Consider the following 17,888-nt stretch of genomic DNA (forward strand, 5'->3'; position numbering starts at 1 on the left):
GTAATGCGGGACTCGGAATTCGTCTGTTGATCTCGGGACAGTTCCACTCAAATAGGGACGTCTGGCAACCCTGTTCACAAACCATATATACATATATATAAAGATTTTTGAACCTGCGAGTGTGTGGTTAGCGAACGGGCATGGTGCGAAGCGTATATTGGGTTACTTGCCGTAAGGCTTGCCCGAAGTTAAGACGTATAAATAAACACTGTATAAGCTACTCGATATGTATCATTTGGAACCCACTGCGTTCAGAATCCTACATAAATGTGTATGTAGTTGCGAGTACTATTTAAAATCATTTTACGGTGCTTTCTGAATGAGTTTTCATAAGCAAAAACTGAGTACTGAATTTTCTCTAAACTTGCATGTACTCCCTGAAACTTAGTGGATAAAATATACTTAGTGAATAAAGTATAAAAGGAACAATAGAACTTAGTGAATAAAAGTATCCTAAACAAAAATAGTCTGTGATATATTTAGGTGGTACGAATCGTCTTTCAATAAGACTACTCAAATGAGAGATGCAATTTGTACCCGGAACAAACTGTACAAATGGGAAATCTGTTCAAATTATTTTTAGTTGAATGTAAGAACTGTTCGTATGTTCGATATTCCATGTAAAATACTTGCCATAAAATATGTATGCATATTTAATAGTAATTATAAATTGTAGAGTAGTAAACAGAGTAATGGCCTAATAATGAAGACTTGTGAAATGCTAAAGTAAAGTGGTGAAATAGAATGTAAATTATATAAATATGTACATGTGTATGTTAAAAAATATATATTATCTATAACTTATAGCAACTATATAAAAGAAATTAAATATATTCAAATTGAAAATATTAAATAGTGTTTAATAAATAAAATTATTTAAAAAAAAGAGAGTTGGTGATTTTTAGGCTTGTTATATATTTGAAAGTTTTTCACTTTTGTTACGAACCTGTTTTTTTACTTAATGTACTTATAAAAAAGAAAAATAAGGAAATCAATTTTATTTTCTATAAATTATATGAATATTTAAAACTATAAAAAATAGTGTTGAAATTAAAATATGTAATATTGTTGAATTAATTATAGACACATTCTTTTGTGAATGGAGCAAACAAATAAAATAAAATAACATGAAAATAAAAATGCAGTTTTTATATTACAGATACATCTGCACAGTGGCGAATCAACTCGATTGGGGGCCATAAACGCAATTTGATTTTGGGGGCCTCTCCCTCCCCCCCCCCCATAAACAAATACTCATTCACACGGCACTATCGCTTAGAAGAGCACATGCACCGGCACACCGGGAACAAGCTGTACAAGTGTGACCTCTGCACCAAATCGTTCTCTCACAAATCGTCCTTTGCTGTGCATATGAAAACGCACACCGGGGTAAAAAAAATAAATTGCAGGCATCCAAAGATGTTTAATCAGTTTAAAATAATTTTTTAAAGTTTCATTAGGATATCTTTAAAAAAAAATATATATTATCTCTCTCTGATCTGGTCTCTGTGACGGGCCCGAATGTGAAACGCCCGAAAACGCAAATATCGGAAGGCAAAAATCTCAAGTCGAACGATCAAAAAAGAGGGTGCATGGTAAACGGTACATATTCACTTAATTTGCGCGAGCAGGATACAACAGGAACGGGCTTTTCCTCCCGTATTAATGTGCACGTGCAGAATACGGGAGGAAAAGCCTGTTTTTCTTGTTCCTGTTGTATCCTGCTCGCCCAAATTAAGTGAGTATGTACCGTTTACCATGCACCCTTTTTTTATCTTTCGACTTAAGATTTTTGACTGTCAATCTTTGCCTTCGGATATTTGCGTTTTCGGGCGTTTCAAATTCGAGCCCGTGAGGTAGACCCATATATTATATATACATAGTACCGTTTACCGTGCACCCTTTTTTTGATCTTTCGATTTTTGATCTTTGCCTTCCGATATTTGCTTCTTCGATCTTTTGACTTTCGGTGCCGTGAGGTAGACCCGTCACTGAGAGCTAACCTGGTTACATTAGATGAGGGGGGGATGAACGAATTTTCAAAAAATAATAATATGCATATTTGTAAAATTAGATTGTTGAAAAGAAAAAAAAGGATTTCCCATGTTTTCAAAATGCATAATGAAATCTTTAAATTTTATGTATGTTTATATAGTTATACTGCGGTGTTTCCTTATTAATAGAACATTGATGTGCGGTTACTTTAGTGCTATTGCAGGACAACCGTCTCGTTCTCCTAGAAAATGGTCTCTTAGACCGTATTCGTTGGAGGGGGGGGGGGGGGGTTGGCCTCATGTAGAGGGCTATATTGGTTGACTTCATTGAACTATAAAGTGGGCTTATATATGCATAATGACAAAAATATGCACCGCAGGAGAATATCTAAGTTGTGTTGATCGGTCATGAAACCATATAATATGGCAGTAAGTTCATGCCTGTAAGCTGATTTCGATTTAGACTGAATACATATCAACTTTTCACAGATTGTCCAATCAATTGATTGTGTATGTGTTTTGACGTTTGCGTTGCTACTATAGGAATTCGCATTTTTGCATCAGGAGAAAGCGCCGAAAAATGGAGTGTAGACTTTGTCTCAATTCTGCACCAGAAACGTCTTCCATCTCCATCTATGACAACCCTGAACCTCTGATTCAACGCATTTGGACCTGTTGTCAACTAGAAGTTTGTTGAAGCTAGCATTGAATTGACACGCCCAACTGTCACTTATATTTTCAAGTTTCAAAACTAACTGATTTTATTTTATTTTGTAGGTGAAAAAAGGTGACAAGTTGCCAGATACGATATGTGTTTCGTGTAAAAACAATCTGGACTTGTTCAATGTATTTAAAGATACGTGCATTCGTAGTAATGAGACTCTAAAACTAAGGCTAGTCGATAGTTTGAATATAAAAAAGGAGGAAATTATATCGAGCGATTTAAATTGGGAGGATCGTTATGGCACAAATTCATCATCCAATATTTGCAATTCACTGCTTAAAGAAGGAGTAAGTGAATGGAAATCAAAAGTCTCTGGAGAAATCGACTCGAAGCACAGCATATATCTACTGGAATTTGAAAATCCTATAGTAAAGCAATGTTTTTAACAAGTTTTATGTTAGTGTATATATATTTTACAATTGCCGTTTTATTTTGCAGGCAGAAGGAACAGATTTGTCACATCATAAACCACAGAAGACGTATGAATGCGAGGTGTCTATAAAATCGGAACCCAACGTAATAATTACTGTAAAACCTAACACTGGACCAAAATCACACAGGTGTGAGATCTGTTTCAAGTCGTTCGGCCAAAAATCCACCTTGACGAACCACATGCTAACTCACACTGGGGAAAAATTACACGAGTGCAGAATCTGCTCAAAATCTTTCGGCCGCAGATCGTACCTGATGAACCACATGAATTCACACACCGGTGAAAAGCCGTACAAGTGTGACGTTTGCTGCACATCGTTCGCCAACAAATCCTACCTGTCGAAGCACAAAATAAACAGTCACACTCTTCACAAGACGTGTAAATGTGAAGTGTGCTCAAAGTCGTTCATGGACAAGCAACGCCTGATGGAACACATGCACATTCATACCGGCAACAAATTATTCAAGTGCGAAATATGCTTGAAATCCATCAGCTCCAAACACAATCTAGACAGGCATATGAAGATACACACCGGCGAGAAACCATTCAAATGCGACGTATGTTCAAATTCGTTTTCCGAGAAGTATTTCTTGTCCGAACATATGAAGACCCACACTGGGGAAAAGCCTTATAAATGTGATATTTGTTTAAGATCGTTTCGTCTGAAGCCTAGATTGAAAGCACACATGAACACTCACAGCGGTCTGAAGCCGTACAAATGTGAGGTGTGCTTCAATACGTTCGCTCTCAAGTCTACCCTGATGAACCATGTGACGTCTCATACGGGCATAAAACCGCACCAATGCGAAATCTGCTCAAAGCAATTCAGCCGCAGATCGTTCCTGACGAGACACATGAATCTGCACACGGGGGAAAAACCATACGAATGCGACACGTGCCGAAAATCGTTTGCAAACAAATCCTACCTGACGAAACATATAACAAACAATCATACCCTTCACAAGACGTGCACGTGCGAGATTTGTTTCAAATCGTTCATGGGCAGGTATCGCTTATTGGAGCACATGCACATTCACACTGGTAACAAGTTGTACAGATGCGACATCTGCTCCAAGACGTTCTCTCAAAAACCCACCTTGGCCGATCATATGAACATTCACAGCGGATTGAAGCCGTACAAGTGTGAGATCTGTTTCAAGTCTTTCACTCGTAGAAGCAACCGTTCAGTGCATATGAAATACCACAAAGGCATAAAACCGCATAAATGCAAAGTGTGCTATAAAGCGTTCACTAGAAAATTAGACTTGGTTAGACATGACGCTACGCATAAAGACAAAACCGCACAGATATAGATATATTTATGATGTATGCAATGTAGGCAAATTTTGAAAGTATGTAGGTCCATAAATTAAATATTATATAATTATATTTCTAAACTGTTTATATTTTATACATTTTTTTATAATATATTATATTTCATATATAAATATATAGTGAAAACTTTCTTGTTTATTTTTGAATTCTAAAGACGTCTTAAAAAAAATTTTGTGCTAAACGGCTGTGGATCAAAATTTAACAACTCCGACTCCAACTGGAATGATTTTAGTAAAGATCGACTTTTCTTGCCAACGTATAAAATTATTAGTAATGAAAATAATGGCAATATTCAAAAAAAAAAATAATTGAAGGAAATAAAAATCACTTAAAATTGACATGTTGCCGAATTTATTGAATCGGTATAAATGAAAATTAAGTACATTCAAAGTGTATGTGTAGAAATTTCATACACAAACAAATCAATTTAATAATAATAAAAATGTACAAACACGAGAAATTAAACACATCAAAATAGTGTAATTCAACAATTTATTTATAATGTAATATAAATTCATGATTTTTATAAAGAAATTATTAAATTTCAATTTATTAGAGGATTTACTTCAATGTGATTTGGAGACAAGTTGACACATACTGTAAAAACTAAGAAGAGGTTTGTAATAAAATAATAATTAAAAGGAGTCGGAGAAGGTTGATATTTTAAGGGTTTGGATTACTATTGGATTATTGCGCACATTGCGATCGCCCAAAAGACAAATTTTGTCATAATAATCGCGAACACGGAATATTTGGCACTGTTGACACAGGCACAGATGTTCTGTTATCGTGATTTTAGTTACTTGGGCGAGCGCTTTGTGGGCAATAATCACCAAACCATTTTTTACGACTCCGACATCCACACTTTCTTTCTCTTTTACTTTTAAATGTTATATTTCCGTTATATGTATAAATTAGATAAATTATTCGATCGCTTGTTTTCTTCAGTACCTACATAAGCTTGGCTACTTTACTGCAGTACCCAGTTCATTGGTCGTTCAGTAGTCGCGTCGCCCAGAAGACGAGGCGTCTTCTTGAGGTTAGATTGCTATAATTTGGGTCTGTTATAGGGGGTATTACACTATCAATACGGATCTTAAGTATACTACTGATTATCACGATACCAACTATGTCACTGTGGCGGCTCGCTATACGACACGGTCGAGTTTGGTCACCTTCCTGCGAGTGGGGACCAACTCGATTGTGTTCGGAGCTAACTACTCACTCTGCCTTCAGCTGACATAAATAAAACACGTGCATTAACATGCCAGTCGTCTCATTCGTTCATCCCCCATATCACTATCGATAGGCGTAGATCGTGTGATAATATTAATAGTGTAATATAGCAGTATAGCAAAACATCGCAACTCCATAGAGCAGAGCCACGTAACCCTCATACGCGATCTCGCTCACACGCGTTAGACCTATATGGTGCTATACGCTTCTACGTGTGCCGCAGCACACACGTTGTGATGCTCTGCCATAGAGTATAGCAGAGCATCGCAACTTGGTGGACGCGGCCCTTTTATTACCGTAGGAATCACTGATCTAATGCGTGCGAGCGAGATCGCGTGTGAGGGGGAAAACCGATGTTAATTAACGTTTTGTCACCTATGTATGTAGGGACTAGCTAGCGTCTGCCGATAAAGTACATACGTAGCTGACAAACTCTACGAGTCGTAAACAATGTGTTCCACGAATATCAAGAGGTTACGTGGCTATGGATTATAAGTTAATGGATTATAAGTAAGATTATAAGTCGTAAATCAAACGGTTCGGTGATTATAGGTCACAAAGCGCTCGCCCAAAAGTCACTAAAATCTCTATAATGGAACATCTGGCAGTCGAAAGGTCCATTATACTAACGATAACTATCATACTAACGATAACTATCATACTAACGAGAACTCGAGTGCCAAATTTTCTTTTGGACGATTGCAATGTGACTAATAATCCAATTACCGAATCAAACGTAGTGAGCGTGCATGGCTGTAGACTACGCTTAATTTAGACCTAAACCTTATGACAGTTCACGGAGTCAATCGTGTGTTTTGACATTTGTGATGCTGCTATAAGAACTCTTCGCTTTCATTAAAGCGAAGTGCTGAAGAATGGAGTGTAGACTTTGTCTCTGTTTTGCACCAGAAGCATCTTCCGTCTCCATTTATGAAACTCCTGAACCGTTGGTTCAATGTATTTTGGCCTGTTGTCAACTTCAAGTCCGTTAAAGCTATCATTTACACATCCAGCTATAATCTCTTTTGTCAAGTTGATTAACTCATTAGTTAAATTTTACTTTTGTAGGTGAAGAAATGTGACAGATTTCCAAATACGATATGCCTTTCATGTAAAGAAAAATTGGAATTATTCAGCAGTTTTAAAAACTTTTGTATTCAGAGTGACAAAACACATAAACTGAAATCAGCTGGAAGTCTGCATGTCAAATGGGAAGAAGTAATTCTGGACGATTTAAATTGGGAGTATGAAAATGGTACTAATTCTCCACGAACCATTTCTAATTTCTCCGTTTATGATGAGAGCTCACATTGGAAATCAACTACCTTAGAGAATTCTGGCGAAAATTCATCGGTAAAGCTATAATGCTACACCTACGTCACATTATTAACCATATAATCGAATAATTGTCGGTTTTTTTCACAGGTGGATGGTGGAAGTGTTCAACACAAATCATATGAACCAAAATTGCTTACCAATACCCGGATAAAATCACACAAATGCAAAGTCTGTCCAAAGTCATTCGTTCAAAAATCTACGTTGACGAATCATATGATATCTCACACCGGAATAAAATTAAATCAATGCGAAACCTGTTTGAAATCATTCGGTCGGAAGTCTTACTTAATGAACCATATGAATTCACACACAGGCGACAAACCGCATACGTGTGACATATGTTTGACATCATTCGCGAAAAAATCCTATTTGTCGAAGCATAAAATAAACATTCACACCCAACACAAAGTTTGCAAATGTGAGATATGTTCAAAGTCTTTTTTGGACAAACAACGATTGACGGAGCACATGCACATTCACACCGGAAACAAGTTATATAAATGCGAAATATGTTTAAAATCGCTCAGTTCTAAACGCAATCTCGACAGGCATATGAAGATACACACCGGGAAACGACCGTTTAAATGTGATGTATGCTCGAATTCATATTCTCAGACGTATTTCTTAACAGAACATATGAAAACTCACACTGGGGAAATTTGTTCAAGATCATTCCGTCTGAAATCTAGATTAAAGGCACATATGAATACTCACAACGGACTAAAACTGTACCGATGCGAAATTTGCTCCGATTCGTTCGCTCTAAAAACTACGTTATTGAATCATATAACATCTCACACTGGAGAAAAAGTACACAAATCCAAATTAGCAATTCGTATGAACTCTCACAGACAATATCAATGTGATATATGTTTGAATTCACTCAGTTGTAAACGCAATTTAGAGAGACACATGCGGATACACACTGAGGAAAAGTCATATGAATGCGACGTTTGCTCAAAACCGTATTTCCAAAAAGCTTCCTTAACCGAACATATAAAGACTCACAATGTGGAAAAAGCGTATCAATGCGACATTTGCTTAAAAACTTTTCGGCTAAAATCTACTTTAAAGGGACATATGAATACTCACAACGGTCTAAAGCCATATAAATGTGAGGTCTGTTCAAATTCGTTCGCTCTCAAATGTACTTTAGCCAATCATATGATATCTCACACCGGTATTAAATTACATCGATGCGAAATCTGTACGAAATCATTCAGACGCAGGTCTTACTTGACGAGACATATGAACTTACACACTGGGGAAAAACCATATGTATGCGATGTTTGTTTGAAATCGTTTGCAAACAAATCCTACTTGACAAAACATATCATAAACAATCACTCTATTGAAAAAACGCGCAAATGTGAAGTGTGCTTCAAATCGTTCATGGGCAAATATCGTCTGCTGGAACATATGCACATTCACACCGGGATTAAGTTATATAAGTGCGAAATTTGCACCAAATCGTTCACTCAAAAACACACCTTAGCTGATCATATGAACACTCACACTGGAATGAAACCTTATAAATGCGAAATCTGTTTGAAATCGTTCACTAGCAGATCTAATCGTTCGGTACATATGAAACACCACAATGGGCTAAAACTGCATCAATGCAATATTTGCTTTAGATCGTTTGCTCGAAAAGCAGACATGGTGAGACATGTTTCACACTGTGGAATCGCTCCTATAAGTGAACAAATAAATGGTATTTTACCCATATGTTAAACCATTGCAGTGGTTTTCCTTTTTAACTATATTTTTTGTATGCTTGTATGTATGTATAATAATAAATATTACTACATATAAATACTTGAATTATATTTTATTTTTATACAAATCATCTACGGTAATTAGAAATATTTTGAAAGCACTTTTCTGTGGTTTGTTTACTCTTGTAACGCAGAGATTAGGTGAGTGGATGGTTTACTGGCACTGATCACCTGATCTCGCGCCAAAAAGGGCTTCGACGAATAGAGGAGCCGTGTTCAACGGCCAATGGGATCACGCGACTCATCGACCAATAATCTTTCCATACTGCGATTACCCGATGGGTAGAAATATTGGACGCTTTTGTACCGTGGGTCATTCAAAATTGGCGGGCTGACGGGTGCAGATCAACAAAGAACCTCTACTATAATAGCTGCCTCTTTCTCTCTGATCCTGGAAAAACCCTCTTTACATCCACGCAACACTCTTTTCCATTCCAATAAAGATTACTAGGACAGATTCTCAATCTCACTGAATATGCACTGTTTCTCCTCTCAATCCTAAATACAAGGCGTGAAAAAAGCCTTTCATTCGATAATCACTTCACTTCTATATAAGACAGTTTTGTGAGTTCACAATTTTATGTAAACTGGTAGCACCAATTTCTTCTGGTACTAAAATATTTGAATGTTGAAAATTGTAAAAAACTTAAACCTGGTAAGATACAGATCTATTTATTCTAAATTCGAATAGTCTGTACATTTTGTACGATTTGAAAATTTGACTTCTGCACATAACTGTAGACAGAGGTGTGTTGACAGTTGACCGTATCCCAGCCTATGAAAACACGGATGTGTTTGTAAGACGATCATTTATTTATGTTCCGTTGATACAAGAGTTATTGTAAGTAAGTAGGTATACACACTGCGATCGAGCACACGAAAATTATGAATACAGAATATCTGGCACTCGAGTTCTCGTTAGTGTGATAGTTCGCGTGCTTAGCTCTCGATGGACGGAATTTTCAGGTGCCAGATGTTCCATCACTTTGTGCGAAATAATCACCTACCCTGTAAGTACGAAGGAGCTAATTGCTCAGCTTCGGAGAAGTGAGCTGGCTGAATTACAGAGGTTCACTCTGGCGTCTGGAGCTGGTGCGTTGGTTTATATACGATACGCTGCCGTGTACCAATTTAATTGCCTGGAGGTTGCATTTTGCAGTTGGATGCGGTGCAAACGATCGATAAGCGCCAGACAGACTGAACCACAAATTAACGACACGTGTACCTTATGCGTGCGCACTGCTCGCACTTACACTAAGCGAAATCTACCCGAAGTCCCGACATACCTACCCTGTATACGTTTTGTGCATCTGATACTTTAGTTCCGAATTTTGCCTTATTAAACTCGCCAGAAAGATCCAACTCAATTTTAATAATTGTATGGAGGATGAACGAATGAGACGACTGGCATGTTAATGCACGTGTTTATTATATGACAGCTGAAGACAGAGTCAGTAGTAGCTCTCCGAACCCAGCCGAGTTGGTTCCCACTCGCAGGAAGGCAACCAAACTCGACCATGTCGTATAAGCGAGCCGCCACATCACTCCCCCCCCAGCATCAGCGATACCAAAATTACAAAGAAACAAATTTTACAAAAGAAAAAAATTATTGTTACACAAAGAGAAAAAATTATTACGTGGGGAGAAAAAAATTGTTGACGTGGGTCATCCGCTGTGTACATAGGTGTACCGCCCTGAATGGTCGGTAGATTCGAGGGCGGTGACGTCGCGAGCAGGACGGTGGGTGGTCCGATGGTCGCGCCGATGCGATGCTGCGGCGGCGCCGCTCTTCCGAGGCTGATGTCGGTTGGTGGGGCGGCGGGGGCGGCAGGGGCATCGATGTGGTTGATGATACTCCGAGCTGGACTGTGAGTCGTTGTAGCTCGTGGAGGTGTTGTAGCGCTACCGCCCGTCTCGGCGTGACGACGCTCGTGGGGACGGACGGGGCCTTGATGATGATGATGATGATGATGGTGCTGAGGTGGTGTATGTCTTGTGGTGCTGGATGACCGTTCTATGTGTAGTGGATCGCGCATGACTCCACATCCAGCTGTCAAGATCGTCGTCTCATTCGCTCCCCCATTTTTTTGCACCTGTCATCGACGTTGTGGCTGGACGTCGGTAGGTAGGTAGGTAGGTAGCCGTGTCTGCTCGTTTATTGTCACCCGCGGGCCGCGGCGTGCTGTGTTGATGGCGATGGGGGCGCGGCGGGTAGCTGGTAGCGGGTAGCCTGGCTCGGCGAGGCAGGGATGAGCGGCATGTTGAAATTGATCGAGGCTGCGTGGCTCGATGTCGGGGGTCACCAGTATGGAGGATGAACGAATGAGACGACTGGCATGTTAATGCACGTGTTTATTATATGACAGCTGAAGACAGAGTCAGTAGTAGCTCTCCGAACCCAGCCGAGTTGGTTCCCACTCGCAGGAAGGCAACCAAACTCGACCATGTCGTATAAGCGAGCCGCCACAATTGCATCTGTGCACATCGAAAGGTTATTCGTCATCTGATGTGCAATCTATTATGGAGGATGAACGAATGAGACGACTGGCATGTTAATGCACGTGTTTATTATATGACAGCTGAAGACAGAGTGAGTAGTAGCTCTCCGAACCCAGCCGGGTTGGTCCCCACTCGCAGGAAGGCAACCAAACTCGACCATGTCGTATAAGCGAGCCGCCACATCACTCCCCCCCCAGCATCAGCGATACCAAAATTACAAAGAAACAAATTTTACAAAAGAAAAAAAAATTGTTGTTACACAAAGAGAAAAAATTATCACGTGGGGAGAAAAAAAAATGTTGACGTGGGTCATCCGCTGTGTACATAGGTGTACCGCCCTGAATGGTCGGTAGATTCGAGGGCGGTGACGTCGCGAGCAGGACGGTGGGTGGTCCGATGGTCGCGCGATGCGATGCTGCGGCGGCGGCGCTCTTCCGAGGCTGATGTCGGTTGGTGGGGCGGCGGGGGCGGCAGGGGCATCGATGTGGTTGATGATACTCCGAGCTGGACTGTGAGTCGTTGTGGCTCGTGGAGGTGTTGTAGCGCTACCGCCCGTCTCGGCGTGACGACGCTCGTGGGGACGGACGGGGCCTTGATGATGATGATGATGATGATGGTGCTGAGGTGGTGTATGTCTTGTGGTGCTGGATGACCGTTCTATGTGTAGTGGATCGCGCATGACTCCACATCCAGCTGTCAAGATCGTCGTCTCATTCGCTCCCCCATTTTTTAAAAGCACCTGTCGTCGACGTTGTGGCTGGACGTCGGTAGGTAGGTAGGTAGGTAGGTAGCCGTGTCTGCTCGTTTATTGTCACCCGCGGGCTGCGACGCGTGTTGATGGCGATGGGGGCGCGGCGGGTAGCTTCTCCCGCCTGACTCGGCGAGGCAGGGATGAGCGGCATGGGATGAGCGGCATGTTGAAATTGATCGAGGCTGCGTGGCTCGATGTCGGGGGTCACCAGTATGGAGGATGAACGAATGAGACGACTGGCATGTTAATGCACGTGTTTATTATATGACAGCTGAAGACAGAGTGAGTAGTAGCTCTCCGAACCCAGCCGGGTTGGTCCCCACTCGCAGGAAGGCAACCAAACTCGACCATGTCGTATAAGCGAGCCGCCACACTATCATTCGTGAAGTCGAGAATTGCGTTTAAAGCAGCCATTCAGTTAATCTGTGGTTCAGTCTGTCTGGCGCTTGTCGATCGTTTGCACCAAACCCCTTGCAGTTATATCATGAACATCTAGAGGTTGCTCGTGTTGCGGGGCATTTTTCCCAGGACCCAAAATTCCTCTCGGCAGCCCTGGGTGCAGGCTCGTATGTTTGGAGGTTTCAATGTATTCCTACACATCCATGCAAATGTGGCATTGTTAATTCAACTCGAAGGGCTGAACGAGTGAGTGTGAATACGTCGTACAAAAAATGTCAACTTCGACGCATAGATTTGTTTATGCGATGTCGAGTGGTGGCGAACAGGTGATGTTTTGACAGTTGGCGGCGAGGCGAGATCGAGTGTGGGCGAGGGGTGAAGGGCGAAGGGCGAGCTGTCAATGGGGGTGATGCAGGAAGACCATGCCCTGGACTCGCCGCGCTCCGACTGGATCGAGTGGACCGAGCGGCTCGTTGAATGGCGGTGAGCTCGGCAGCGGGGGCGGCAGCTCGCCGCCTGGGCCTCTGTCGAACCTGCGCCCTGCTCGCGGCGGCCGCCCTGTGCGCTCAACTCCTGCTCGCTCTGCACTTCCTCTCGCTGACGCCCCCCGCCGAGCCGGGAGCCCCGCGGCCCCCCCTCGCGCCTCTGCCAGAGCCCCAAGATGCCGGAGTCTCCGCGGCCAGGGCTCCCGACGCGCCCTCCGACGACGAGGACACTCGACTCGGCGCCAAATCGCTCTCCAGGTAACTAGCCTCACCACTTACCCAATACTATTTTTACTTTACTTTTATTTCTTCATTTATTTTTATTTTGATTCAATTTCTCTAGTCAAGAAAAAGTTTATATACAGATTATTTATTATACGGTCAGACTTTTCATGTTTCACTGTAGCGAATAGAACGTTCAGTTTTCACAATGCTGAGCGTTGTGGCCATTTGTAACATCATTTGAAATTCGGTGAACGATCCACCTCCATTCCTCCTGGTCCTGTGCCAAGTTGAAAGCAACGTTTAGGGACGATTCCGTCAGTTCTTTGATTTGATCTGATCATCTTATAGGAGACTGTCCTCTCCTCTATTGTTCTGGTGATTATGTAATTTAATTTATATATACTTTAGGATGTGGGAAGGTGTGTTGATCAGTGTCCCGGCCTATGGTAACTCAGTTGAGGATCGTTTATTTATATTTAGTATATTTATAAGTTTATTACAAGTATAATATATTCGCGGGGAAGTGGGATAGCTACCCACTTAAGCTGAAGAGCTGGCTGAACTGGCGTCTGAGTCTGCTGCTCTGAATTATATACTAGTTAAATGATGTCATCCTGCTTTCGGGAGCTCAAGGTTATCCCTTGTCTCCGGGTGACGAGATCATAATTCTGGAAGTTTTCGTGGGCATGGGTTCAGATCAGTGAATTGACTTGTTGCCCTTGAGTAGCAAAGATAATTCCAGGCGAGGTTTGTACAGGAGCGCGACAATGTCATCGTACGACTTGTGTATTATTATTGTGAAATAGATGAGATCACTGATTTTGATTCGGGATAGCACAAGTTGAGCTAAATTCTTACAATATATACTCTCCACATTCTTCCTGAAAATATGGCTAAAGTGGGAAAGAATCTGTTTTTAAATGTTGTAAAGAGTCTGAAACTGCCAGCTCTTTGACGATGGAGATGTTCATGCGTCTTGCGGTCCATGAAAAGCGCTGCATCCGCCTCTAGCAACACATTTCGAAGGTATCTTGTTAGATGCCTTCGAAATGTGTTATTGTCCTCTTCTCTCTTTTTAGGCTTCCATGTCTCTACTCCATATAATACAATCATCAGAGATCTTACCTTTTCGTTTAAAGTCTAGTATACATCCTTATATATGTATATGTAGGAATTCATGCAGGGTAGTTCGTGAAAGAAAGACACAACAACACTTATACGTCTTTATTATCGTCTCTAATATACAACAGTCTTGAACTGCGGATACCGGACCTGTACATACTGCTATCCTATTTCTAAAAACAGTTATGCTCGGGAATACCTATTTATTTTCATACATCACGCGTTCGAAAACTTAATCTTACATATATTCATTCGGTAATCTTATTTTCAGGACAGCGCTGCATCTGCCCGACCTGGACTTCTCCCCGGGGTGCAAACTTCGCGCCAAAGAAGCCGTATCAGCGGTGCATCGCGCCACTACCCAGACCTGCAAGAGTCACATCATCAACATCACCTGCGCTTTGCAACGCGGCGACTTCTATCCCGAGACCCTGCCCGATCTCTGTCCTCGCAATAAACACCTGCCGAGACAATCACTGGGCTGCTTCCGGGACAAGAAGAACTTTAGGTTGCTCTCCGGCTACTATGCTAACTACAAAGAGACCAACGAGCCCAATCTTTGCGTCAACATGTGCCTGCAGGGAGGATTTCCATATGCCGGAGTACAATATTCGTAAGCCTAAACCGTCATTCACATCGGCAAATTGAATGAATCTTATTATTTATTTATATATAGCAGCAGCATAGATCAATGGTTAGCGTGTAATGTTTTCAATTATGTGTGGTCACGGGTTCAATCCCTGACTGTGCTGCTGGCCAGACTTTAGATATGTGACTCCAAGTTTCTATCAGGGTTTGCCAATTTATCTGATTTCATTGAAACGGTTCCAACAAATTGGCAACCCTGTCGTATTTCTTGCGAAATTCGAGTTAGCAACATCTTGAATTCGCTTATTTATATGAAAAATGCTACAAATCGGATAATCGATTTTCTACTGTACTTAAAATATGTAAACATATTGATATAATTTCAGTACCGAATGTTTTTGCGGTGAGACTCATCCCCCATCGGCCTCAAAGCTAGCGGACACGTCTTGCAATATGAAGTGTCCAGGAAACTCGCGTCACCTCTGCGGAGGATACTTCACCATGAACGTATACCAAACTGGAATAGCCAGTGAGTATCTCTATATATAAATCAATTTACTAATAGAGTAATTTCTGTATTAAAATCGATTGGTCAATTTCAGAATTCACACCACAAACTGCAGTAGTAACTACCGAAGAAACCACAACACCCGTCAGAATTGTATTTTTATTAACATTGAACGGGCGAGCCTTGAGACAAGTCAGACGACTCATAAACGTACTGTACGACGTCAAACACTATTTTTTTATTCATATTGACGCTGTAAGTTCATCACATACTCGGCATATTCAACGATGATATGATTTATTCAACATAAATGAATTTTTGATTTCAGAGACAAGATTATCTGTATCGTGAGTTGCTACCTCTCGAAAAAGAATTTAAAAATATTAAACTCGCCAGGAAAAGGTTTGCTACGATTTGGGGCGGGGCTTCGTTGCTAGAAATGCTGCTCAATTCTATGAAAGATTTACTCTCATTCGACTGGAAGTGGGACTTTGTTATAAATCTCAGCGAAAGCGACTTTCCCGTTAAGTCTATTGAGAAATTAGAGGAATTCTTATCAGCAAACAAAGGACGCAATTTCGTTAAATCGCATGGACGTGAAGTGCAACGTTTTATCCAAAAGCAAGGCCTCGATAAGACGTTCGTCGAGTGCGACGCTCACATGTGGCGAATCGGAGATCGGAAACTTCCGTGGGGTTTGCAGATCGACGGCGGCAGTGATTGGGTAGCTTTAGATCGCAAGTTTGTCAAGTATGTGACAATGGCTCAAGACTCTCTAGTATCTGGATTGCTGATTGTCTTCAAACACACGCTCCTACCGGCCGAGTCTTTCTTTCACACAGTGCTGCGAAATTCAAAGTTTTGCGAAACGTACGTCGACAACAACCTGCACGTCACCAATTGGAAACGAAAGTTGGGATGCAAGTGTCAGTATAAGCACGTAGTAGATTGGTGTGGGTGTTCGCCGAACGATTTCCGACTCGACGACTGGCCTCGGTTGCAGGCCACCGAGCAGCGGCAACTGTTCTTCGCTCGGAAGTTCGAACCGATCATCAACCAAGCCATCATCTTGAGGGTTGAACAATGGGTGCGGGGAATAGACCAAGAACAACTGGTCAACATCGACGGATACTGGCAGAGTACGTATCATTACGTAGATCAAAGCCCACCATCAGACGACAGCCTCATAACAATAGCCAGCAGCATCACCAGACTGAACGCCAAGACCTTACACGAAGAAGGGTGCATTTTGAAACCGGGAAGTGTCAAGGAAATAACGTCGTACCATTTCGCAGATACGTTCAAAGGCAGTCTCATACAACACGAAGCTCATATAAATAGCTTTAATAGAGTCACCGTAGAAACCTGGTTCAAATATCAACACTTTTTACAAATAAATCGATCGTCGAAATACTTGGATCGGTTGAAGGTTTTGGCCGTCAGCACCGATTACGATCAAAAAGAGCAAGTTTTTCGTAATTTGGTTCGTGTTATGGGACCGTTCTCGGAGCCGTCGCTCATGTACCACTTCGTGCCTGGCGCCGAAGAGGCCTCGTCTTCGAATATGACATTCCTTTGGCTCGATCCAGCCGGTTATATCGCCGATGTGAGCGACGCTTATATAGACGAGGGGAATGTCATTAATTTCATCAAACCGAATTTCAAAGTGCCGCTGTTGCCGGGCGTGTGGACCGTCAAGATGTTGGACGGCAAGAGTCTCATCGCCGTCACCAAGTTCCTCATCTCGCCGTTGCAGTTCGTGTCCGGCAGCGAGATCTCGCAGCAGGAGACCGGCGTGCTGCACGGGGGATCAGCCACTGGGTACAAAGACTATGCTTCGGTCACAAAGCCTTTCAAACCGTACTTGCTGTCTGAAACAGACAAAAAGGCCGCCAGGTTAAAGTCTGACGCTAATGCTAAACGGTCCGGACCCGATTTAAAAGAGTGGATCGATAGCCTCGCCGTACAATTCTATAGTGTTTTAGGTACTTGTGTGACTTCTGATAATGATAAGAACTTGAAATGCGGCAAGGTTTCGATCGCGCCGTGCCATACGACGACGTGGAGCTCGCTGGCTCCAGATCCTAAAACTTTCGAAGGTAAAATGAAGCAGACAGTCGCAAAAAAAGAATATTTTAACTACGATATAAAATAATTATAATGGAAATAATTTATTTTGATCAAATTTTAGTCAATTGTATTATGTATTATTATAAAATATACAAGTTTGAGTATTTAGTGCCATATATATACAATTTTTTTTTTATTAATTTATATGTATATAAATTTATATATACATGCATTATAGGAGTGTTAACCTTTTTTTTGTGTATTATTAAGAACACTGAGCAATAAAAAAAATTGCTGTAATGGAGACTTATCAGTCTTTACTTCGTTAGACCTACTGAATTGGAATATGACAATGATTTTTGTTGGTTTCCTCCCGTTTAAATTCGCTAGATAATTAATCATA

At 41.4% G+C, this 17,888-nt stretch overlaps 4 protein-coding genes across 7 annotated transcripts in view; 3 read left to right on the forward strand and 1 right to left on the reverse strand.

Moving 5' to 3' along the window:
• ecd (ecdysoneless cell cycle regulator) overlaps positions 1–5,625 on the reverse strand; it is a 19,696-nt gene extending 14,071 nt beyond the window's left edge. The window contains exon 1 of one of the 2 annotated variants that reach the window (XM_077441579.1): positions 5,438–5,625. The gene's annotated coding sequence lies outside the window, so the exon portion shown is untranslated. The remainder of the gene's footprint in view (positions 1–5,437) is intronic. The other variant, XM_077441578.1, reaches the window with a different exon arrangement.
• On the forward strand, positions 2,480–4,507 carry LOC143919321 (uncharacterized). Its single transcript, XM_077441581.1, has 3 exons — positions 2,480–2,682; positions 2,772–3,086; positions 3,157–4,507. The coding sequence occupies exons 1-3, from the start codon at positions 2,575–2,577 to the stop codon at positions 4,462–4,464; spliced, it is 1,731 nt and encodes a 576-aa protein (XP_077297707.1). The 5' UTR covers positions 2,480–2,574; the 3' UTR covers positions 4,465–4,507.
• An 859-nt stretch (positions 5,626–6,484) lies between the features above and the next one.
• LOC143918666 (uncharacterized) lies at positions 6,485–8,882 on the forward strand. 3 transcript variants are annotated; one of them, XM_077440616.1, is made up of 3 exons: positions 6,485–6,705; positions 6,791–7,075; positions 7,148–8,882. In XM_077440616.1, exons 1-3 carry the CDS (start codon positions 6,598–6,600, stop codon positions 8,792–8,794), a joined length of 2,040 nt encoding a protein of 679 aa, XP_077296742.1. In that variant the 5' UTR covers positions 6,485–6,597; the 3' UTR covers positions 8,795–8,882. The 3 variants fall into 3 exon arrangements, with proteins under 3 accessions (XP_077296742.1, XP_077296743.1, XP_077296744.1); XM_077440617.1 differs by having other exon boundaries at positions 6,497–6,705; positions 6,791–6,966; XM_077440618.1 differs by having other exon boundaries at positions 6,509–6,705; positions 6,791–6,977.
• Positions 8,883–12,823: 3,941 nt separating this feature from the next.
• On the forward strand, positions 12,824–17,690 carry oxt (Xylosyltransferase oxt). Its single transcript, XM_077441586.1, has 5 exons — positions 12,824–13,230; positions 14,591–14,932; positions 15,294–15,436; positions 15,510–15,670; positions 15,744–17,690. Exons 1-5 carry the CDS (start codon positions 12,965–12,967, stop codon positions 17,568–17,570), a joined length of 2,739 nt encoding a protein of 912 aa, XP_077297712.1. The 5' UTR covers positions 12,824–12,964; the 3' UTR covers positions 17,571–17,690.
• The last annotated feature ends 198 nt before the right edge of the window (positions 17,691–17,888 follow it).

This window comes from Arctopsyche grandis, chromosome 11 (genome assembly GCF_051622035.1).
Source record: "Arctopsyche grandis isolate Sample6627 chromosome 11, ASM5162203v2, whole genome shotgun sequence".
In the NCBI taxonomy this organism is placed as follows: Eukaryota; Metazoa; Arthropoda; class Insecta; order Trichoptera; family Hydropsychidae; genus Arctopsyche; species Arctopsyche grandis.